Source organism: Schistosoma mansoni, assembly GCF_000237925.1.
Source record: "Schistosoma mansoni, WGS project CABG00000000 data, supercontig 0125, strain Puerto Rico, whole genome shotgun sequence".
Classification (NCBI taxonomy): domain Eukaryota; kingdom Metazoa; phylum Platyhelminthes; class Trematoda; order Strigeidida; family Schistosomatidae; genus Schistosoma; species Schistosoma mansoni.
The window spans coordinates 377206-403929 of NW_017386034.1; the positions used below are offsets into that span (position 1 = coordinate 377206).

The 26724-nt window shown below is 32.9% G+C and overlaps 1 protein-coding gene and 1 non-coding gene across 3 annotated transcripts in view; both read right to left on the bottom strand.

Annotated features, from left to right (window-relative positions):
* Positions 1-8878: 8878 nt before the first annotated feature.
* Smp_139540.1 (hypothetical protein) overlaps positions 8879-26724 on the bottom strand; it is a gene marked incomplete at both ends in the record, with an annotated part of 35405 nt that continues 17559 nt past the window's right edge. The window contains 8 exons of one of the 2 annotated variants that reach the window (XM_018790349.1): positions 8879-9822; positions 11599-11881; positions 14318-14472; positions 15528-15751; positions 16608-16701; positions 18662-18873; positions 20236-20807; positions 24911-25226. In XM_018790349.1, coding sequence (XP_018646358.1) covers positions 9082-9822; positions 11599-11881; positions 14318-14472; positions 15528-15751; positions 16608-16701; positions 18662-18873; positions 20236-20807; positions 24911-25226 — 2597 coding nt within the window. The remainder of the gene's footprint in view (positions 9823-11598; positions 11882-14317; positions 14473-15527; positions 15752-16607; positions 16702-18661; positions 18874-20235; positions 20808-24910; positions 25227-26724) is intronic. The other variant, XM_018790350.1, reaches the window with a different exon arrangement.
* Positions 12721-12789, bottom strand: Smp_tRNA_00966_Pseudo_CCC.1.1. The gene has a single exon. It is a non-coding gene (tRNA).

Sequence of the window (26724 nt, forward strand, 5' to 3'; positions counted from 1 at the left end):
GATGAATGATATCTGTTTTTGGCGTTAGACTACGAGTCCATTGGAAGAATTAACATACACAAAGATTAAATGGTTAAATAGCTAACGACATTTCATTTCATTGATTGATTCCATTAGTTTCGATATATTTTCTGCAAAGTTATTAAATACCTAGTCCCTTCTCTCTTAACATTAATGAAGTAGAACACAAATTTCATTTTTGATTTAATGTTGTTATATTACTTACGTATAATTAAGTAAGCTAAATTCCTATCCACATATTATCTATATGTGTAAACCATGTTTTTCAATAGTCATTAGAAAGTTATACATAATTTTTTAGATTTTCCTACTTTGTTAATATTCGGAGTGAGTCAGAAAACGGAATAGTAATATCTTGGCATTCTAGTTACATTTACATTTCTTGGTAAATAGCTACCAGTACAAATCCAATATTTGTCATTAAACCCGATTCACCTTAATCATGCATCTGTCGATACAGAATCTATGTTGTATGACCATTTATAAATAGTTCAGTCATTTTTGAGTCTAGTAATTAAAGAAACAAATAATAAAGCAATACATGAAGTATACATAAAGTATTAGTTAATATTCTACACATGTTATCTAACGTTCAACGCTAATCTCAAACCATTTGGGTAAAGGTAAATAGACTTATAATTAAATGCCTCACCCAGCGCGTTATAAATGATAACATAGATTATATACTCAAAGAAACTACATTCTCAAAATAGAAGATAACCTAATATTTGTTATCATTCATATTTTTGTTAGTAGAGCCTTATGCTGTAAATTATAAAACAGCCTAATCTGTAAATTAATGAAAAATTATTTCTGATAATTCAAACCAATGGTCGATAAAGATTATTCAGTAGATTTGAGTTTTAAAAACAGTCAAGTTAAACTGCCTTTAATAGCAACTGATATCAATAGACTTTCTACATCAGTATACCAATTCTGATTTGTATATGGAAGAGATCATTTTGAGGGGAATAGAATATATATATATATATATATATATATATATATATATATATATATAAATTTCGATGTTATATAAAGCATTTTTTATGTTTGTTGAATAGTTAGGTATATATCTAAGTATGTCAACCAGAAAACACTAAGCCATGTACATTAGACGAAAAATGTAAACATAAATCCACTGCTTTTAATCTTATAAATAGGAAAACTAAAGAACTGTACAAGCTTATTGATAGTTATATGATCTAGAGGTAAATAGAATAGGATTACACCACAAAGTATTAGAAAATGTTAAATATCAGTGGAAACGTGTAGTGATTTAAAGGTCAACGAGAGCTAGTAGGGTTAAGATATTATGCAAAACTCACTTGACTGATATGAAGGTAAAGACTAAAAGAAACAATTAAAGTTGGTCATCGATTAGTACGAAAAATCGGAATAGGGGAGACTTGATCATGATAGAGTGAAATACTGAACGTCCTATCTCTAAACGCAGAGTTTGGGTGTGAAACACTGGATTGTTCAAGCCTCTTCAGTATATGAGTCATTGATTTTCATCCCCTCCGAAGGAATTCGTCTAACCCTGTTAATGATTTCGACTGTTAATCAGAAGTAATAGTTGTTAAAATAATAAAAAACTGAATCACGGTAATTTTGATTGGTGAACAATTCAGATAACTGTACTGACTTTTGACGTTGTTGACATTCGAGTTAGTAAAACATATTGATACAACAATCTAGTTAAGAAATGTAAATTCAGCTGTAATCATTGTGAAACTATAATACACATAATATCAGGATAGACTGCCAATTTATCATTTCCTTTCGGTGACCTTAATAAAACGAGCGATCTTTAGGTTAACTCATTTTATTAATGTTATTTTAATAAAGATGAACCAGTTCAAGGAAACTTGAAAGACCTTCACACCGATATTCATTCTTTCAGAGCTTCATAAAATGTTGTTAAAGATTTATGTTACTCATAAGTAGCCAAAATGTTATTCATTTATTTATTTGAATACAAACATTGGTAAAGGGGGCACCAAATACGTATGCGTCACACAATAACAAACAGGTTGCGAAAAGATAGAGAATGTAAAAAACGTATAATAAAAAAGAAAAACAACGGTGAACATAAATTAGTGTGTTAGTGAGATAATAATAATAATGATAGAGGCAGTTCAGTTATCAAAGGTACAACCAGGAAGAATTCTTCTGGTCAAAGAAGTTAGATCCATTTTTGATAAAGGAAGTGAAAGAAAGCTACAGAAGGATAGCCACTGGCTTCTATTCTGACAGCATAAAATTTCCAAAATAGTCTTATTAATGATCATTATAAATGATATTCCATCAATGTGTTTCCATATTGAAATGATTAATTCAATAAATAATTTCTGTAATGTAACTCAAAATATGGTAATACATTGGAATTAATTTATACTTTTTTGTAAAGTAATTAAACCATTCTATACAACAAACCGAATTCATTTAACGTACAAATTTAAGATTAGTTTTTCCTTGAAATCTTAATCAGTAAATAAGAAGAATAATCTGGAATCTTTGACTTAGAAGGTATAGAGAATATTTTGTAGGAAATTTGTCTAAAGAACATGATTGGCATCAAATAGGTGTTATAAAAGATATAGAGATTTAGATCCGATATACTAGTTATTATCCATAGGAATGAAAATCAGAACAAAATAATAACAACCCTATCAGTCAATAATTTTTGCATAATTATATTAAGCTGATAGACAAATTAAGGGAGATTATGTAAATTTTCTTAGTTTTACAACCCTATAAAATCCTTGTTCTAGCTGTAATTGCATGTATACACTAGCATTCTCAGAATTAGTATCTTCACAAATAAAAAAGGGACAGTACGGAAAATGAAAATTTATAGAACACGACAACAGTAAGGAGATCTATTCATTAAAGACTTATTCAATTCTTAGATTCCAATTTGTGGGCCAGATATAGAGTGATCATAAACGAAACTAAACTTCGATTCGTGATACTCACTTCTTGGATGATATTAGTACGTCATTAAAACTTTCGTTATAGGGATTATAATTAACTTATATTTTGGGACTGTAATATAATCTTATTATATAAAATATTGGAAAGTACCAACCCCTTTTACTTTAAATTGAACCAATGTGTTCAATAGAATTTATTCTGATATAAAAAAAATGTTCATTGGTTAAATGGTACATCTTAATCTTAACTGTCGACAAAATAAGGATGGATATTGGCTAGCAATGGAATCCAGGAAGCGCGTTTCGTCCTATTTGGGACTCGTCAGCCGGATGTACCTGCATCTCAGAGTTGATGTTCAATCTGGGACTCGAACCCAGTACCTTTCAACAGACATACATTAAGGAAATCATCAATGTGCATTACAAGGCAATCCCTCACTTGGAATCCAGAAGGGAAGCGGAAAAGAGGAGGGCCAAAGAACACATTACGCCGGGAAATAGAAGCAGATATGAAAAGGATGAATAACAACTGGAAAGAACTGGAAAGGAAGGCTCAGGACAGAGTTGGATGGAGAATGCCGGTGAGCGGCCTACGCTCCTCGACGAGGGGTAACAGACGTAACAACAACAAATGATATCTAGCTAGACAATCGACAAAAGTTTTGATAGTAAGTCAAATAATACTGTAACACACGACAATATGCAGGAGAAATATGCATTTATTGTAAAAAGCTACAACGTATTTATATAATACACATACATAGCCTTCAATAGACCATTTGCATCTTTCGGTGTATTGTGCCATATGAACTGCCTTTTCGTATGATCTCCAAGTGTTCTCCTAATGCCGTGCTTTTGCTGTACGCGAAATTTGTGTATAATTGGTAAATTAACAGCATTGTGACATATCCGCAAATTCTAATCTTAAACAAACAATTCTGAAGCAAATCTTAGCATGATGGCACTGTTTTGTGGGCGAACTAATAGAATAGCGAATCTGGCTTTTTTATTGAAATTCATTCATCTATATTACTGAGAAACACTTCATCATATAGCTGGTATCAGTTCTCGATGTAAACTCTGAACCTAGACCCTTAGTCTTGACCCTAACCAATAACATTGTGAGGGTTCTCCTAAATCAATTTGGGTCCCTATAAAGGTTTGGGAAAGCAGATAATCTATATTCATATGGAAGGACCAATGTTTTTCCTATTTACAGGTGGAATAAACTGTATAGGATTTAAACAGACGCATTAAATAAGCTAAATCTGCTGGCAGTTTTCAATGTTATTGTTCTCTTTTCCATAAACTATCCATCTACAAAAGTCGTATTCTGATTGGCCAAAAAGTAGTTGAAGAATTCTTGCAATTATCTTGATCTCTTTCGTATGCAGTACTTTCACCGCAAAAAGATATGAGAAATTTCGAAGAAAACTCTGTAAAGAAATAATAAACTATTTGTTATCTGATCGACTATAGGCAATGTTGATGGCTAAGGTATGAAGAACGGTTTTACAAATCTCTGGGAGTAGGTTTTTCAGGACAGACCTTGATAGCTTCAATTGTATACAAAAAATGTACTTAGTTTTTGACTGCTTCTTAAATATTATCAAAATTACAAACATATCATAGAAATTAAACAACATTGTACATGACCTTTGAAATGCAGATATGTTTTGCAAACTATAGTCACAAAAAATGAAACGAGCTCAGTTGCCAAAAATTAGATACCATTAAACAGACTAGGAACTTTTAATTTGTTAACTGGTGATTAAATCAATAGAACGAATAAATACACATGATTAACTGTAACTCCAGTAACGAATACTAATAAGCATTGAGGCTTTTAGTGTGAGTTATTAAACCTTTGTAGAGATGATTCGTAGAATGAGTGACAGATAACAAAATGATCGGATAAAGTTTTAAATATCGAAATTCAGTATCCACGGCTCAGAAAATTAAAATATCACCATTCAATCACATTCTTCACTTAAATCTGAATTCAAAACTTTTATGTGGATAAAAAGCTTGATAGTTTTACAGGTGATTGAAACTATAAGTAGAACCATGGACCCATTTGTGTAGCTTTTCAGTCCTTAACAAACAGATATATCTGACAGAATTTGTAATCGTTAGGTTACCTACAAAATCGATCTATGTGAGTGGATTCTGATGCATGGTAAAACAATAATGAGCTTACCGCAAGAAATGAGATAGCCAGTTTTAACCTAGTGGTTAGCTTACAGTGATTACTGTTAATAGGTGCAAGTTACTTTCGACTGATCTCGATCCCTGATGTGAACAGTTTACTGATTAAATAAGATTTAAGCGGAACTATAATATGTAACTGAGTTTGAGTGACTCTAAAGAATCTCCTGAAGCCGCTAATGCGCTTGATTAGCTAGTGAATAAACAAACAAAATTAGGCTTCCGTTGTTGAAAAGGTAGTGAAATCAAAGATTATATGGTGGTTGTAAGTAGCATATAATATTCCGAAGTTTATAAGCGATTTTCTACAATTCAAAGCTATTTTTCCTTCGAAAACGTTTAGTAATAAATACCTATGAAGGAGATCTGATTGCGAATGTACGTGACCTTAGCCACATCCATATATTCTCACAAACCAATATGTCAGTAAACCACTTAGAATTAACGAGGTACCAAAACTCCAATTTGTACGATTCAATCATATTTATAATATAATTTCGTTATGATGTATCGGTGTATATGTTAAGCCCATATACTTTATTCTAGTTGCTGGCCAAGCCAATTCACCTGTACATTGAGTCATCTTTTGATCTTGTTAATCATTTGCTTATTAACCTTGACTATACTTTTATATGAGCATATATGTGTACACTTCGTATCTTATTCATCATATGTCTGTCACTCATTTTTGTCCGACTATAAATGTTGATTAACGCTTGCTTAAATTGAGTTGGCTTCCCAGCCATCTCCAATACGCATTATCTTTCGCTTCGCTCTCGAGTTGGCTTCCCAGCCATCTCCACTGCATGTCATTTCCGCCTCGTTCGCTTATTCGCCTGTTCACTCGCTCGCTATTATTCGCTCAAGTGTTGTTAACTTTCTGACCTGAGTTATTCGACAATAAACTGTAGTTGCTGCTATCCTTTGTCTTCTGATTTTACGCGCCGTTAAGATTAGAATTATATCGATTATCGAAGTAAACGATTAACGAATCGCGGCACTACAATGAGTTCACTTTAAACAAAGAAACAATTTCTTCCTAAAATGTTTCGTATAAAATCTTCTCCATAAGACCGTTTATACTAGCTGGCTGTCATTTTCACCATATGATAAAATAAACTTTTTCTTATCGAATCTGAGCGGTTTTCAGTAATAAGTGAAAGTATCCTTCAGAAATCTATTCAAGAAGTAAATGGTGATTCGTATTACATTTTGAAGTTTATGCAAAGAACTCAAAGTTGCTAATTTAGTTGGTTATTTATACGTAATAAAGTTTCACTACTATTTTATTGAAGGTAAGCTCCGTACAGTAGAACTGTAGAGCTGAAATTCAAAGAACTCCCACAACCATCGTCAAAAGGGTACAAGTATTTATAAACACTTGTCTACACAAGATACTCAATATCCGTTGACAGAATACCGTCAGCAATAGTCTACTATGGGAGAGAACCAGTTTCCAGTTGAAGAGGAAATTAGGAAAAGACGTTGGAAGTGGATAGGACATAACATTGATGAGGTCACCAAACTGCATCACAAGGCAAGCCCTAACTTGGAATCCAGGAGGGAAGCGGAAAAGAGGATGGCCAAAGAACATACTGCATCTGGAATTGGAAGCAAACACAAAAAGGACGAATATTAATTGGGAAGGGTTACCCAGGATAGAGTTGGATAATGCTGATTGGTGGCTTATGCTGCTACGCGAGGGGTAACAAGCCTAAGCAAGTAGGCTGAATAATCCACATCAGTTGTGAACCAGGTGTTTTATTCTATATAAAGCAATCAGAAATAGAATGCTTACAAAAGGAAAATATGAGCAGTTTCATTTAGCTCTCATGACTGGTGTATTTCTATTAAGTGCACTTATTTTCCGTTTCATTAGTGGTGACCGCGTAAGTTGATGTTATACGAATTGCCTCAAGCACTTATGTTTCTTTACTACGATCCTTAATGACCTCAGCCACTTCCTTTTATTCAAATAAGATTGAGTTTAGGGATTTTGTTGTAATCGTCATCATTTACAAAATCACTGTCTTTCTCTGGCCATTGTTCTTAACTTCGACAGTATTTCACTTAGTGATTATAAATTCACAGTACAGAATACCGGTGACAGGCCAAACAATAAAATAAATGCATCTTATTCCCTTTGCGTCACTCATTTCCCAGTGAAAAGATGTGTGATTGGATGTAACGAAGTCCCTAATCGAAATCACCCTAGCTAATATGATTCGAGGGCTTTAACATTTTATGTACATGGGTATATATTTGACGAGATATATTGTTAGTATTTATTATAATGAATGGGATAACTAGTGATATTTTAAGCCAGAATTTGGAGGCGACCATCACCATGTACTGATATCACTAGATCAACAGGGCGGGGAGGGTGGATAGCTGAATAAATTTCGTTTTTGGATTTAGTTGCAAGCATCACTGAATATGACCAATCATGGATATATCGGGATTCAAATATATTCATATAACACAGATGATACTTGAAACCCGCAAAGAATGTGTTACCGACGTGCTGAAGCGCTGTTTATGTTTAGTCGACCTAATGATTGAGTGGCCATAGGATTAAAAGGTCTTAGACAAGGTGGTTGTGCTATTACATATATTGTGTCAAAACTTACCATACATTTAGACAAAAAAGTGGAGGAAAGTTAAGAATGACTAGACCTGGATGTGTTAACAGTTCATAAAATCATATAGCCTGTTGGCTTTCAGTGATTTAAATATAATCCGTCAGGAAACAGATGGAAACCTTAGATGTTCGTACACTACTGAGAAATGTAACAATTTTAACTGATGTGCTTCATACAACACCAACGCCAAATTTGTCTGTTGAATAATATTCATACTTTTACGAATGGACATCCTAGAAGAAAACTGAGAAACTCTTTAAACAGCATAAATTTCCGTGCACAGGTGAACTGGTCTAATTCGAAATTTTTGTTAATAACTAAATTTGAAGGGAGCCATAATTCTCAACATATATTAGGGAGGATGAGAAAGGGAATTACGTGGCCTTTTAAGTTCAGTTGATTAAATTTTGCGGTGAATGAATGAGACCTGCTTTAAGTTTCGTTTGTTTAGTATTCGCTCAGTATATATGTATAACAATAAGTAGAATATTCAACTCAATTAAACCCCTTGAATTATTTATTGAATACTTCCGATTTGTGCATAAAAAAAAGAAGAGCGTAACTGAAGTATCCAAAAGCAATCAAGTTATACATCGATAATAATTCCTTCAAACATTGACAGAATAATTTAACGTCTAACGCAAGGTTGACATGCTCCGATAAATAACGAACTTCAGTAATACCAAACCTTTCATGCAATCCTATGTTCCAAGCTAAATTCAAGCATGCAGCACATCAATCAACTGCTAGAATGAATGAAATCGGAAGTTGAAGTGATGGATATGAGAAAAGTTGTCAAAATCTCAGAAGAGACACACATATCGTTTAAGTTATAGGAGTACCAATTTTTCAATGAGATATGTAAGGATTAAAATGATGAGTATCCAAAGGATCGAAATGCTGAATTCCATCCTTAGTTATCAGTAGACACTGTTAGAACACAACCCAAGTCACAGTGTCCCACATTACATTGGAGGTCGATCAACTTCATGAAATAATAAGGGGGAAAATACTACCATCATCAGGAAATAAAAGCTTTTTACTCCAACTAATGATTATACAGGATGAAAGAAAATATTAAGAAAGAAAACAACTGTACAAAACAAATTCGCAACATGGTAAATGTACAAACACACATGATAAAAGTAGGAAGAAATCTAGTTCGTATGATCGTAGACGCATTAAACACAGTTCAGTAGAAAAATGACTTTAACATTTATAACCATGATGGTAATCAAAATATGCAAATTTATAAAGGTGTGAATAAAGAATTACCAAATCACATTGTTTGAATTGGGAAGTTGAAAACAGGTAAAATATTTCACTAAATGATTTGTGCTTAGTTCAACGACCGGACCATCACTATGACAACCATTACCAAGAGACATGAGCGAAGCTATAGAACGTTCACCAAAGAACGATTCAAACAAAATAAATACAATAAAAATAAGTAGAAAGATTAAGAAACATCTTCCGAATGACCGTTTATCGATACTGATTATAAAATGTGGTAAACTACTAGAATAAGTTTGTGAGAAAAGTGTGTGATACAGTGAACAGAGAAAAGAACGTGAGTGTAAATGACCGACTGCAGTATGGAGATCATAGTTGTCCACCTGTACCGAGTCATTTGATGAGATCACATTGTCGATCACTTCTTTGTCTTTTTCTACAATGAAAGGAATATGTGAATCAATTAACTGTTGTTTTGCATGGTAAATTGACAATCGTTTTGTTTTAACTATAATTGCATTTGATTGTTTAATTATTGCCGATTCTAAATCACGAATCATAGTTAAAATTTTCTGACGAAGTTCACAAGAAAAATTAATTAAATTGGCAATGGAGCATTTTGATATATTGACATTCAATTCTTTACCATAATGATCGAAAAGATCACGACAATCATATTGTACAATAATGTTTGATTTACAGGAAAATTTCCAGAAGTCATTGAATAAGTAACATGAACCCAAACGTGACTGAATAGTCCACAGATTTTCATGTAAATCCTAAAAAAGAAGTATAAATTTTTAAATTACATTATGTGGAAAAGGGAACTATCAATACCAAATGTGAATTATCATTCACTACCAAGATTCCCATTCAGTGTGAAAAAGTGACTATTCTAAATGACATAAAGTCTAAACTAATTCTGATAAAAATCCAGTTTGAATTTTGGTCATTTAGTCTTTTACAGCGACAAGTATGTTAGGCTGAAAAAGTTCTTTATCACTAAATAACTATAGAGATGGAATCAATCTAAGTCATGTAACAGTGAGTAATTCATAATGCTTATTTTGAGAATACTGTGGTCAGTTTTGTTTACGTATATTCAAAGTATTAAGTAGTAGGGTTATAGTCGAATGAAAGACTCACCAGCCCCAGTGAGTTGGTGGTTGATGAAACCTCAGCACAGATACCGAAAGACCGCTTAGTTTTTACTAACTTGCGCCACATCTGGTCTAGGGGAGACATCCATTTTCCAACTAAGAGGTAAGTATATCGAACAGATGTTTGCTCTGTATTCTAGTGCGATGGCAGAAGACATATTTAAGTTCCAAGTAGTTGATCATAAGCAGTTTCGAAACACTGCCTGTAGATGATGGAGCCGAATTAGCAATATCAAAGTTAGCTGTAGGATACTAGGTAAAAAAAGTCAAGTCCGATGATAAGGCTATGACTTTTATTATCGGAGGTAGTTAGAATATGTTACAAATCCCTGAACACAGCCTACCCTCAAGTTAGATGTTGGCGGACATGAGAGTAAGACAAAGATAAAAACTAGGGTTAGGGAAACTAGGAAATGACATCAGATCATGAAGTCACTGACTGTTGATTTCTGCATTCCTCTAAATCTTGAACTAAGTATCACTCCTGACTTCCCATCGTTCGATAAGATTTGTTGTTTCTAAACTGTATCTTTCCGTTAAGATTTTCACTACTTTTGATAATGCTGATGATCTCGTTTATTTCTCCAAACTATCCTGAATTAAAATCAGAGATCTTCAACCTATCCATACTCGTCCCAATTCCTATGTTAGATAATGGCTTTTATAGTAATTTGGGAAAAGTGCATATTATCGTATATGAAGGTCCCAGAAATTTGATGAATTAAGAACGAACGTGAAATATTTATTTAGCATTACATCATAATTTCAAAAAGTATTTTGACTACAAAATAAAAGATACATTATAATATATCAAGATATAAAACCACAAATACTAAGTATATTAGTGATAATAATTTAATAAATGGTCAAGGTATCACAATAAAATATGGACGGACATTGTCGATATTCAAACATTTGAAAAAAATCACCCTTGAGCAAATTGTAAAGAAACCTTAAAATTACTACTTATGGATATATTTGAATACTTAATTGAATAATGGATGTCAGTTTCTTTAAGTGAATCAACGGAAAAAGGTATATAATCAACATACTTTCAAACTATGATTCTATTGAGTGAAATAAATTCTACAGGTGGAGCATAAAATGTAGAAAAGTAGCTATTTATCTGAAAGATTGTGAGACATTGGTTATTTTTGTCCCACTCATTGTTAATCTTATGCTTTCCTGTCATTTTATTCCTTTGTCATACTTTTTCAGAGATGTGATGGGTAGAGGTATGTTTCGTTGACAAGACGAGTTAATGCATCAGGCTAGTCAACGGGACTTTCATTTGATTGTGGTTTGACTTAGTAATAGCCATTTATCAACTGCAAGTTATTGAATAACAAACCACCGATGCCATCAAAAATAAAGGGAATCAAACACACTACTTACACGTAGTTCTTCTAAAGTGTTTAGAAACTCGTTGGATGAATAGGTTGAAATTACACCAAGATCAGAATGTATTTCATTTAAACAGTGGTCAATATTATCAGTAGATGACGTAAACTCATCATAAGACTGTAGAAGTTGTTTTAATACCTCCTGCGCTCTATGAATAGCTGTCTGAACACGTTGTTTCATGCCCAACAACGATACATTCGCGTCATAGCTTTCTCCTACCAAATGATCAAACATAGATGAACGCCAATTTACAACCCACAAAGCCATAGTATGTCTATAAAAAAAAATAACACAGAAATAACCATAATTATGCAAATGAATATTCAGATACAAGTAAATTTTATACTTGTAAGAATGTAAATTCAGAAATTAACATTCTACAATCAAATAATTTTATGAGGACTTATTTAAAGTTACCAACCATAAGTGATTAACCAGGTATTCCATTACTTAGTGGATCAGAGTACTTATTTGCCATCAAAGACCATGTGTTTTCAATAGGGACGAAGGCTCCTACACAATATACATTGATTTATATAAAAAGGAAATAAAGATATTGAGTGAACACAATTTATTCTTTAAAAACAGGAGGATAAAAGCAACGTATCAGTTCAGTGCTGTCATACTTGATATCAATAAGATGGGTGACAAATATTAGTAGAAATCGATGAAAAGTATGGGTACATAGTAAAGGAGGAATTTAAAGGAAAAATGAAGAGAATGTATCTACATAACTGTGGTCAATGTAAGAATATCTCACCAAAAATCTTCAAGCATACACTATAGTTACTTCAAAAATCGCACCTAAAAGGTCTGTGACACCACGATCAACCGACTACATGAACAAGTTACAAATTTTGATCTAGCCAATTTAAATCTTTTTAAAACTAGTCCCTACACTGGAAAGCACAGCACACAGAAATGGGCCGTGTTTAGATACGTTTTACAAATATATACTTAACTAGATTATAAATTTGTAGCTTCATCAACTAATTCACCGTTTATACTTGAAAATTTTTATCTAACTAATTAAATTAACTCATACATCAGGTACTTGAGTAGTAGAAAGACTTTAAGTATGAGGGCTAACGATACTACCCAGTTGCTCAAACCGAAGCAGAGGATCGAACCTTGGACTTTTTGGTTGGGAGTTGAACACCTTATCCACTAGGCCACCACTCCACTCACAATTAGAAATATAGCTTGAAATAGGGTAATTTTACATTGGTTTTCAGGAGAGCCAGACACCGTATCGGCTTTTAAACGAACTGAACAGTACAGTAAAATCCTGTGACGCAAACACGCAGGTATTAGAAACCCTGGTGGGTCACTATTATCTAAGATCAACACCACTCACATGATGATTTGACCGAATGTGAGCAATGTTATAAGATACCTATGATTGCAAACCCAAAATCTATAAGAGTTTTATGCTTTCAAATGATGTGTGAGTAAAGTAAAACGGAGCAGACTAATGTGGAGTATATTTAACTTTTAATAACCAGAAAGATAATCAGTTAGATCCAATTGTGGTTTCAACTGATAAAAGCTCAAGAGAATCTCGCTTGACACTGAAAGTTCAAATAATAATCAGTTCACTTTGTAACTGAGTTGTACATTACTTGTTTACAGTCGAAGATTCGAAGACGATTTCTTATTGAGTTTAATGACCGTTTGCGAAGCGATAATAAACATTATACATATACGTTTTAGAATAAATTGTTTCCGAAAAAATGTAACGTATTATATACTATGAAAAGTATACATATAACATGTAGTTTTGATGTTATGCTACTCCTATAGAATGTGCTTTTCACCTAATGCTAGAAATCGAACTATACGTTAAGGTTTTGCATGCGGGATATTACTTTAGAAACAATATTTAGGGTCAAGTAGATTCAACAAACGGGTCTGATTACATGACATAACGGCAAATTTTATTGGAAACCGACGGTCAACAAAAATAGTGCATATATAATTAAAACAATCAAAAAACGAGCAAACTTTGATGTGTATTTACAAATCTGTCAAAAACCAGACCCCAAAACAGCCATAAGACGAAATCAATGAGAAAAAGAGTTACTTGAAAAAATACACAATTGAAAATATGTATGAAGAGGACCAAAAACGACTGGGTGAGAGAATGTTTTAAGATGATATTAAACCAGACAGAAATCGATCATATAATTTTTCTCTTATCTACGTGAAATCACACACTAAATATACAGAAGTACATAAGCCATGAATGTGTGAATGCTAATAATTATTCATTTCAAACCATTCGAAAAATATACATATTATGTAATGAAAATCGATAAATCGTTCTAAACAACAGTGACTAACCGACTAGAATCACATAATTAACTATAGACATCAATTTAGTGACTTAGTGTTATGAAGGGACAATTGATTGATAAAATATCCGATAATTTGACTGAAGTGGTCGAATAGATAATCTGTTGAAAGGAATAAGTTTTAAATTTTTATAAACATAAGACACAATCATTAGTTAACTAAATATAAAAAATAATATAACAAAATGTTGAATATCCATGATATCCTGGACCCTACATCTACTTGTAGAAAAAATACATTAACATATGAAAGTAGGAGAAACTTGATTAAAACACACAGAGACCTATTACTAGTTGATTTTAGTTATTCAAAAGTGAGAATAATGAATATTTCCTACAACATATGTGGATCTTACCTTGCCTTAAGAGCTGATAACCAATCACCAAATGTATTTAAAGCGATTGATAATGAAGTTTGTAATTGTGTCTTATAGTCTGCTTCCTCAGGTGGAAAAGAATCCAATAACTTATCCATAGTATTAGTCCACTGAGTAAGACGTTTACCATAATGCTATATAAACAAACAGGAAACGAAACTTTTATGTATAAAATTAACATAATATCAAAAACAATGACATAATTGTTAGACATCATTTAAGAGTGTTGAGCTCAAGTAATTTGCAAAATTGATACAACGATATATTTACTTCGATTAAATATTGGATACACTGAGTCATCCTATATGTAGTTCAGTTCATTAACAAAGAAAAAAGTGATAAGACAGTGAGTATTTTTTTGTAGTTACAGACACCAAACACTAAACAATGATATGTGAATCGAAGATACGAAAACAGCGAAAATAAGAATAAAAAAAGAAAGAAAGGAATGCAATGTTTCACATAATCTATTCATTACTAAATGAACTGAACTTATCTAAAACGCGCATAAATCGGGTATAAATAAACTCTAAATTTGTCTACAATAACGACTGGTAATGAATGTAAAAATGTATAGGAAACTTAAAAGTACTGATTTTCTATAGTAGTTCAGTTGAGGTTAAACAGGATTACCGGGAAAAATAACAATCTTTGAAATGAGTGATTTTAACACGGCTTGAAGGATATTATAATTTATGCCAAAAAAATAACGAGATGAGTGCTTCAGGATAAATAGAATATATCTCAAGTGTTCATGCCTTTGAGAACAATCCCAAAAAATTGTTTTCAATCAATTTATGTGGAGAAATTACATTTGTGTACTAAGTTGTGAGCCGTATATTAGATGCGAGGGCTAACGATACTACATGAATATATAAAAATTGAAGTGAATGGAGCACGGTTCAAACCTGGACAAACGCTGTATCTCTTGATAATCTACATGTGCATGATAAAACAGAAGTTTACTATTTCATATTTCTTTTCTTTTTCTATTTAAATATTAAGTTGATCAGAATAATAATCGTATCTTCTAGAAGTTTTATTTATTCACCATTTATACAGTCACAATGCATATTGGTTTATAGACTAATCGTACATCTACAACTGATATATAATAATGGAAAATAACAAAATTAAAAGTGGAGACAGTGTAATAAAATCAACCAGTAATTAAAACATAAAGCGATACCGTGAGATAACTTTTATCAATATCCAGTTGTCGACGTTCGTCCTTCAATTTTTGTGAGTATAGATTTTCATCAACTTGTAAATCCGAATCCAGCAATCCAGTCACAGATTTTTCTTCTAAACGTAATAATAGTTTAGTAAGTGGAAGTGCGTCCCGACGTATTGATGTTAAAAGAGGGAGAATATCAGGTTCATTTACCAACGAACTATCGGGCAAATCGGTAACTGAAAATGATGAATAACAGGTGTTTTACAAGCCATATAGTCCTTTTTATAAATAAAGAGGAACGAGAACATGTGATAGTTAAAATTGCCAGTAATCATACAGCAACCACAGATGTACTACTAGCCGACGTCATTCTCTATGATAAATGAATCACAAATAAAATCTCAAAGAACAGGTTCTGTTGGGTTTTGGAAATCATAAACTGAGTATAATGCAAACAAGTTGTCCTTCTGTTCAACAAAAGGCAAGTACATCTTACAGTAGTTCAGTGAATTTTTCTACCTTACTGAAAGGACTAAAATATTTCATTTGAAAGTATCGAATTCGTGTAAATTACAAGAATGCAATCATAGATGTCTAAGGACTAATGCACAGTTCACATAAGAGTAATCCTGATGTGAGATGCAGAGTTTTCGGAATATGTAGTGAATCAGTTGACAAGACGATTAACATAAAAATCAACCGAAGTAAATAAGATTTCTTATAAATGTTTAATTATCATCTAACAGCTGAATCACAAAACTAGTAATAATTTTAGCAAATAAATTTATTGTACATTCTTCATTTAGGTTTCGAAAATCATATGATTCCATTCATTTTCATTCATTATTGACTACCGATGATATTCTTTTTGTGCTAGGATTTCAAACTGAGAAATATCTGCACAACATATCAAAAATAAGTGAGCATCTAGATATTTAGAAGCTTTTCACACTACTTATTAGCCTTCTCTGTGATTGGAAACTATAGAATGAATAATTGCATTTCAATGATCTGACCGAATTAGTTGTAAAGACACTATAACAAAGGTTGAATTTCGTTCATTTATCAAATACATATTACATGATAACATACCAGAAGCAGCTCCTAATTTAGTATGATTATTGTTGCCCCGATTGTAATGATATGCTTCATTCTGTAAAATACCGAAAACTTCATTACAAAAACCCTATAATCACATATCTTTATAAAACTCTTTTAAAGGTAGACTATATAATTTTAGAAAACCATTTTACGTCTATACAGCTTACTGTCAGATAATTATCCAAGATAAAAACATAGGTTTAAGAGGTAACTGTAGGATGCTGTACACAACTAAACCATTTCGATGATAGCAGCTATCGTTAACTAACGGTGTGGTGTGTGCTACTGATGTTAGTAGCCTGATAAGCACGCCAAACGTGGAATCAAAAGAAATGCTTGGAGGCAAAGGGTAAGAGAATCAAGGAAAAGAGAACGAGGACAAAGAATGATTGGTGTGGAACGAAAGAACAATGAAGTCTGGGACGATTGAATGGTATCTTCAAAAGGAACAGTCAAGTTTGAGACAATTGATTGACGTTTTGTAAATTAAGTATTTACTGTATGGTTCTCAGATCTTATTAAGATATTCTGTAATTTTTTGTTCAAATACATTCGATTGTCCCCACTTGTGTTCTCTTTCGCTACAGTAGTATGGTTGTGTCTAAACAGATATACATATATTGAGAATCGAATCTTAAGAGAAATAAACTTATGATGAAACGAAAGCATATTTGTCATAAACACAATATAAAAGATTTAAACTTTAATGCCAATGTCAGCTCTTAAAACACTTCTTTACACCTGAAGAGAAACTAATTACTACGATAGATTTTACGTATTTTATAATTAAGATCAAGACACTTCAGTTGTCTTGGGTGCTAGCTAAAACTGTTTCGTTGCGTATTATTTACTTTATGGATAATAAGAAATGAATCACAACTACAGTGAAAACTCATCACAAAAAGATCAACTTATTATTGAGAGCAGTAAAGAAATTTAAATAGCTACTAGCAAGAGGAACAAATATTTTGTCAAAAATAATCAGTTCCGCAGACCATGGGACTTTGTCCTTAAACTTTCAACTATGATACATGATTATCCTACAGAACACAAAAGCATTACAAACTGAAAATGATCTTTTTGATAGATCAACTAAAATGACTAGCTCGGCTATCTTCAAACATAACGTCATGTAGGCAATTATCTGTAATCTTTATTCATAAGGTAAAAAGTGTAACGACAAACATCATTTTGATTAAATGGACTAAATTATATCTAATTACCTTCAGTACAACAATTTGTGGAGCTATAATCTAATTATAACATCTTAACGTCATCTGTGTTGATTTACAAAGGCGTAATTAAAATATATGAAAATTTAAAGAAAGGGATACAAAAAATGTACGTTAAGTTAATAAACTAACATGATTTACTATTGTATCAGGATGTGGTGTATGCAATTCAATTTTAGCACAAGACGATTCGCACTTCTGTACCTCAATAGTTTTTTCCCAGGATTTTACAGATTCCGGAGAATAATAAGAATTATTTTGACTGACAGACAAATTGTTTATTAGTATGGAAATTTCTGAATGATGTGAGGGATATAAAGAAGAGACCTGGAATTTCAATGAAAAATGCAGATAGAGGTGAGTTAAAGAATTAGAATGATACATTTGTGGAAAGTGAAATTATTTAAGGACACTAATATTCATACTGAATAAAGCTCCCAACTTTAGAATACAGAATTGGTGTTAGATAATTGAAGTAGAACGATAGGAAATGTAATATTCTGTCGTGAGTAGTAGGATTAATCAAGGATAATTATCAACGACAATGCTCATTCTCTGTAGATTCGCAACTGTGACTCTAGAGATGCTATTATTTAGCAAATTTGACTATAAACTTTTTATAGTCTCGGGTCCTGGTAAACACTTAAAAAGAGTGAATAACTAATAATCGAATATCTTAGGGTACGACAGACAATATGTAAGTCAGTTGACGCTTGAGAACGAGCCAGTAGACAAACAGTAAGCAAAAAGCTGGTTCAACTACTACTCTATTGATACATACATAAATATTACAATAAAAACTGGTAAACCTACCTCTGCATGAGATTTTTGTTGTGAGATACCAATTTGACTGAGATGCTGAATGTGGGATTCAGTCAACTGAAAACAAGGAGAGACTAATGCCTCAACAGCAAGTGTAAGTGGCGAGCCGGGAAGAATAGATCCACCAGTGTTGACTATTGATCCATTCAATGTGTCGACTGATTCATTACTCGGCAACAGTGATGGGGAATCAGACTTTGCAACTTTAACGGGAGATAAAAACTAATTACTAATTATCAACAAAGAAGTGACGAATTTTGAATGATACAGAATGATGGGGTATGTAGTAAAAATGTGTCCTAGGAAGAGATAAACATAGGTCATTTGGAGAGCTTAACCATAAAATCCTAATATCATGTGAACCCTGAATAAAAACTTGATAGATTTTCATCATCGATTCCTTCATATATTGAGTAAACTTGTTATGCGCTAATTTTGCACTTTAACAATGTACGTTGGGATAAGAAGAGATCTAGCAATTATTGAACGAATTTTAAATGCTTTACTCTACAATAACTCAAAACAGTCAAGTGTCTCGTCTAAGTGAATACCAGAAGTTAGACATTTTAATGTTCTGGGCTCTTATTTTGTTTGATATTTATGCAGAAACGAATACGTTAAACAATTTATTCATAAATGAACGAGGGATTCTTTACACGATTCACTTTAGATATGAAAGTTATAATGGACCAAAATCATGGTAAATAAGTTTTTTAGATGAAATAACTGAGGAACATGATAAGTATAGTACCTACTTACGCCTGTTACACCTCGTGGAGAAGCATAGGCCGCCCACTAGCATTTGACATTGGTAAGTATGGTAGTCAGTTTTAAATTAATGTTTGAAATGTAAACTTGAACTGGTAATTTAATGAGTTTACCAACAGATAATCATTGGTTACCTACATGAGTTTTTAATTACAAGAGAATGTGTTTGTAGTTGATTAGGTCGAGGCTCATTCTACTTGAAAGAACAGTATTATATAGTTCGTGTAAACTACTTACTGAACAAATGCGAAAATGTAGTTTCTTCACAAGGCAAAGAACTTGTTAGAAATGCTATGAAATAAATATTATTTCATGAAAGTAGCACTCGAAAAGCAGACTTTAAATAGCTACAGATAACTCCAAGATGAAGTTTGAAAGGAGGAATTAAATTGGTTAGAAACAGTTAATTCAAAGTATAAAGGTTAAGCGGGTAGTTCATTATAAAACTTAATAACTCGAAAATGAACCACAAAAGCGTGGTTCGTTACCTTCCATGGCCAACATTTTAACAATATTAGTTTTGTGGGTTTCGGGAAAACAGGCAGTAAACTAACGTAATTCAAATGTCATAGTCAAATGTTAAACGAAAACAAACAATATGATTTTGGTAACCTCAAATACAGCAGCTTACACAATCGAAACAAATGACAGTTTTGATTTTAAAAATGACTGTTATCGTTATCAAGACTTGACATTGGTTTACTTTAATCGAAACATTATGCCAGGAGCTTAATTCTTAAATTATCAGCACATGCAGAAAAAGATAAGGAAGCTTTTTTTACAAATAGTAAACTTACTTTGTAAATCACCCAAATCATCCCATTCCAGTCCATCAGCATTATCATCATCTCTATGGATGTTAGGGAGCTTTTCATCGAAATGAACATGAATACCATACATTAGACCATTGTCCTTGTGAACATGATTAGAGTTCTTCAATATCTCAACATGTTCAGCATTATTTTTAACATCTTTACTATGATTGTCGTTTAAATTATTCGGAGGAATAATTATTGATAAAAGATCAGGGGACTGTTGAGAACTGGAACGATATGAATTTGACTCGAATTCTGTAGTTGGCAATAACTCTGGGCAGCTAGTTCCGTTTAAATTATGATTTGTTTCACGTAGATTAACAGCATTTGGATCTGAATGGTTATCTATACAGGATAATAAAGACGTAAATGAGTTTCTTCGTAACTTTCTATAATTGTATTGTTTAGGACCAGCTAAAGTGCCAGGGGACGAAACACCACATGTTGCTATGAACTGATGACGTTTATGATCCTTTGAGGAAAAAATACCAACGGGCATCTTAAATATATCTTCTCCACTCCAAGAAGTAAGTCGAATTCGATTTGCAGAAGAGCTATTGAAAGGAAAGAAACAAGAAAAAAAAGTAGGGATGGTAAAATCAGGACAAAGTACATTGAACAGAAAACAGTTAATTAATGCACAATTTGATAGCAGTTCTTAAAAATCATAAATATTTTATGTATGAGACTTGGTGAATACAAATAAGAACTTCTACATCAATAACTGGGGTCCAAGTGAGTACAAAAACCAAGTTAACTTACACACATGATTTTCCAAATCAGGTCAAATGCAGTTTTAGTGGAATCAAACTGACTTAAGGTTATTAGAGATATGCAAAAATGTTTTTTTAACAAAGTGAATTCGACTATGTACAGACCATGAAAAAGCTAAATGACTACATAGTAAGGTGAATGGTATTCAGTCAATTTAACACCTAATATTCAACCAGAAGTTGGTGCAAACAATTTGTAAAACATTATTGCGAATTCGATAGCTTCCCACTTGAAGCATTTTGAAGGTTCTACACCCCGAGATTTATCACATATTCAGAAAAAAAAATGCTAAAACAGAATGCAAATCGCAGATTAAAACAAAAGACCTAATATCAAATTAATTCTGATTTGGCCATACACTCGTGCATCTCATTGGATGGTTCGATACTACTTCTTTCATAATACCATACAAAGCACTGACGTACAACTTCTAAGATCGCATTTATTGGGAAATAATCAAAAACACCATGCCAGATTTACTTGTCACAATTTCTGTATAAAATATAATAATCCACATAAAGAACAAAACAGTATCATCTACAAAAAACTTCATATAGTCTGTTGGATATATTAGCATGATGAGTAGAAAATACCGCTTTCTACTATAGACACAAAAAGTATTACAGTCGACGTAAAATTATTCAAAGAAATAAGTATCTGATTAGACAAAAACGACATTTTATATCCTTATTATTTAAACACATAAATATTGGTACAAAGAAGCACCAAATATATATGCTCCATACAAATCTCATTTGATTTGTGTGAGGGCTGTGATACTGCCCAGGTGCCCGGACTGAAGCAAGTGGTTTTTAGGGGGCCACACCCGGAGCCTTTGACCTAAAGGTCTGATTCACAAGGCGGTGGAGCAACGTTAGGAGATGCAGTCCCATGATAACCGGTGACTAACGATTGATTCATACGCCATATGTTCCCTCAGGATCCTGGAGCCCATGTGCATCATTGGTTTGGAATCAGGGTTTTCTAACTCATTCAGGTGGACCCACCGTGTCCACCAACCCGGTTACAGCGCCAGGCATTCGCTTTACATCCTCTCAATTTCGTTAACAACAGTAATGCCACAAGAAGGCAGTGAGTAGGACTTCTCTGGCAGAGGCAATATACGCGTGGCCACGTGAGAGCATTTGGAGAGGGAGAGCGGACTTTCCCCACTCTCGGCCGTACCAGGGCATTTGAAATCAGTATCTGATTAGACAAAAACGACAAGATTAATTCAAATATCTTAGTGATGTAATATATCAGACAATGCTTAAATATTAATAGAAAAGTTTGATGATAAATAAACTCACATAAAGATTAATGATGAAAATTAAAGTCCTAAATAAAATAATCTCCAAGTTGCATTCAATTTTTTTCAAAATAAGTGGAGACAAACAGCTGTTTAAATAAGTTAAATGAGAAAATGTATAAACATAAAAATAATCTATGCAGAATAAATAGTCCTATATGTCAAGGTTAGATACAATTGTATGTGATCGCGTGGGCGCTAACTATTTGATTAGACAATTTTACACAAACTATATCAAGTTTAATCCATATAAACATAAATAAATCCATAAACGAGAAAAGTGACAAGGAAAGCTATGAATATATATAACTCATCACTTTAAACAAAAAATGATCTAAACAGACTTAATTACATATCATTATTAATTGCGATAAAAAAGTGGATTTGTTAATCAGGAATGAAAACAAAGAAAATTTAATTGCGTAATAATCTTAGCCGATGCTTGATAATGACAGTTTGATTAGAGTTCAAAATAAAACTATCCATTTCCAATTGTTTGAGTAATGGATGTTAGTTAGTAATGAAACTCATTTATCAAGTACAGGTTTATTCAGTTTCCAGACAGACATCAAGTGCAAAGGCCAATAACACCTCCAACACTCCAAACCGAAGGATATAGAACGAAGTTCGAACCGGCGATCTATTAGTTGAAAATCGAGTAATTTATCAATATTGTGGTTTACAGAACTAAGCACCACCTAGGTTCTCTAAGACCTGAATAGCACAGCTTCAGCTTGTGGTGCGATCGCGTAGATACCAAGATCCGTGGTGACCAAAGGGAACAAAAAACAACATATTTTACTTAATTTCAGGTAAACAGAAATCTCGTAAACGTTTGCTTGTATTGTATTGTAACACTCCTGTTGGATAGTGTGACAGTCAACAGAAAAAATAATTCTACTGAGCAATAGTACGGAGAGGTACACTTTGAAAGACACTCACAACATCCGGGATAGAACCAATGACCTTCACGTTACAGGGAGAGTAAGTTTCATACTAAAGCGAAAAAGTCGTCCAATACTTTCAGATTTTCGACGGCTGTTTGGTTAAAATCAGTCCACGAAGTTACTTACAAGTTGAGCAATATCCGCTGCATTATATATTTATTATCCTCTAAGAACATATCATATAGCTAGTAATAAAGTATTTCCTGTTTGAAGTACTTTTACTAGCCCTTAAAAAAACAAGATCGCAAAATCCTTTTCTGCCGAATCAAACACACATATCCAGCTAACTGGTTATATCAACCTAATAAATGGCGTCTATGAGAAGACTAATTACAAGAACGTGAATAGTAAAACTACCACATGACATTAAAAAATTGCACTATGATAGTGAGTCGCTTGGACTGGGGGTCACGAAGCAACTTTATCAAAAAAAATCAATCACAAACAAGGTTATATATGATAATGGTTACTACTATGTGATCCGCCACTGTCTACGTTTTAATCCCCAAGTAAGTAGCAACTGATATGAGTGACACGAGGTGATGCGAGTTCCGATTTTATGAATTTATCGGATTCTCCAAAACTACAGAAACGTCTTCCTGATGAGTGGTAACGGCGAGACTAAACTATATGGACGAGCCAATCATAAGCTTTCGCGGGTTTTTAAGGTCACGGCGCTAAGTTCGGTATCTAATGCTTACGTACGGTCGGTTTACAATGGATTTTAGAGAAGACGTGATAATTCAGCGTCTACAAGAGAAGTGATCATAAGATTTTCGCGCGAAATTCAATTATCCATTTGTATAAATAGAGTTTTGGCATTATAGCTGATGTCAGTTCGTGATGAAAACCCTAAGTATAATTCCTAACCTTAACCATGAACTGTAAATCATAATTTGAATTCTTCACACAGGTTTATAACCCTCATTTAGTCTGAGTTATGTTGACACTCTCAGAGTCACTCTAGCGTCGCTCAAAGGTCGTCCATAATTTATAGTCTCATCCTTAACCCTAAACCATACTAACATACCAACAACATTGAAGCTATGTGGTCGAGGCTTAAAGAATTTTTGAGACCTTATCATGGTTTCAGAGGTCGACTACTACGGAGCCACATGGATGAGTTCCTGATGCATTATGATTTTAGAACTTCTGAACCTATATCTAACCTTGATAAGTTTTTGAGTCATGTAAAAGAACAGTATCCCCTTTAATTTTTGAGCTTTGTATAATATATTTTTACTGTATACTGTCTTCTGATTGGCTAATATTTCTCAAGGTCATTTAAGGTTCGTTGAAAGGTAGTTTAGTCTCGCCGTGGTAACTAGCGTAGGATATAGACCCAGGGTTTCTAACTGGTTACATCCACTCACTTGAATGTTACTGAACCAGTAAGAGAAGGACACCTAGCGTATACAATTGTAGCAGGAAATAAACACCAATTCAAAGTTGAAAATTCAAGTAACAAAAACTGGCACTAAATGAGAGGATGAAAAATTACACATTCTTCCACATATTAAAACTAATTTTCTTTCTTAATCACCTTCGACATGGTTAACGATTTGTGGACCAGATAAATGTACATTTTATTGTGATGGAATAAACCCCGATAAAATTTTAAACTAACCATTTGCGTTTCAATCCTGAATCACTGGAATGAAAACGTGAATAAACAAAACCCAAATCATGATTGTCTGCCACATGCATCTTCAGGTTATTACGGTTAAAATATTCTAGGGAATTCGTTTGTTCGAGACAGATATCAAACGGATATTTGGACTGTTTTGCAAAGTATTTATATTTATTAGTCTTGTCATTATCATTATCGTCACTCTTTCCATTACGCTCCGTAGAAGAACTGACCAATTTAGTTGGTGTACGATCATAAATTCCATGGAATAAACCAGAAGGTGAGTCACTGATTGCCTCTGAATCGTTTGAATCTGAGAATAACGACAATCTTTTGAGTTATATATATGATTATAAAAACGAAAACATCTACTACATTGTAAGTGAAGTGATTGAGTGCAAAATTTAATGAAACTGAAGTGACCAAGTATTTTGAAAAAGCTATTGTTTATTATTATTACTACTGTTATTATTAATGGCTTTATTTAATATTATATGTTTAGAACAATATAAATCATGTGACACCCTTTATTTGCTAAGGAACTGTCTACATGACATTATCCAATGTGGGTTGAATGCGACTAAAAACTTCAAAGTTAGCTGATGACTAAAAACCACATGAAAACTTTAGGCACATAAACTATTCCAGAATTCATGAACTGTGTACAGGACATTTACCGTACCAACATAACCAGGAAAGTCATGACAAGATTCTTTGGATAATTTTAAACAAGTATACATAAAATCGAAAATTAACCACTGTTTACAAAACACCTTCCAATAAATTTCAATCGCCTTACCAGGACTGTTATCTTAGAACATAGTGAGGTATGTGCATTTAATATATCGTGTTTACATGAACATAACTTCCTAAAAACCCATGAAAGTTTGCAGCACTGTTTAGATCAGATAATACATTTTTAAACAAAGCTTCACATTTGCCGAGCAAAACATAGAAATAGACCTTAAATCCAAGATTGAAAGTTATGTCCAAGACGGGTTTTAGAACTGTATTAACTGAGGTATTACTGACTACAAAACAGAAAACCAGAAGATTTTTATTGAATGATAATTGTCTTTATCTTATAAATTTCAAAAAACAAGTTTTAGTTGACGTCCCTTTTTTATATCCATTAGAGCGTAAGAGTTACCTCAATCTGAACTACTCTTGATAATTCATAATTAACGACTATCGACCTGTAGACCAGTCTTTTTAAAATTATTGATTAATTTGTTATTGTTCCATTTTATTTTTTGCATTCAATAGCTTTTCCCACATATATATACTTCTTGTAATCACTATAATCACAAAAAAGTGAAATCGATAAAACTAAGTGTATTTTCGGTCCGTAATTTCATGTATCCTTCTATAACAGTATTATTGACATAAGTTATTAACCAAGTGTAAGTTGTGTGCTCAATTTTTGGTCACAAACTTTGTAAAAAAAAGAGCTAATACGACTCAGTTACCTAAGGTTCAAATAAGTGTAACGGATTTAATAAATGCAATTAGGAAGTTAAAAGAAAAATAACCTCAAAACTACTTCTTACGACTACGATCGCAAGTACACCTAGAACAAAGCAATACACAGAGTCCAGATCATCAATCAGAAGGTAGAACGAATTACTGGTCAAAATGAGTGTGAAGGACGATTATTGACTATCTAAGTGGTAAAAGTTACTACGTGTTGATGAAGATCAACGTAATGCACGCAATCTCAGGTTGATCTATAGACTTTTCAGTCTATTAAAATTAGCTAACTGGACTCAATTATTTTAAATAACGTGGTTGTTTAAAATGAGTTAACTCTG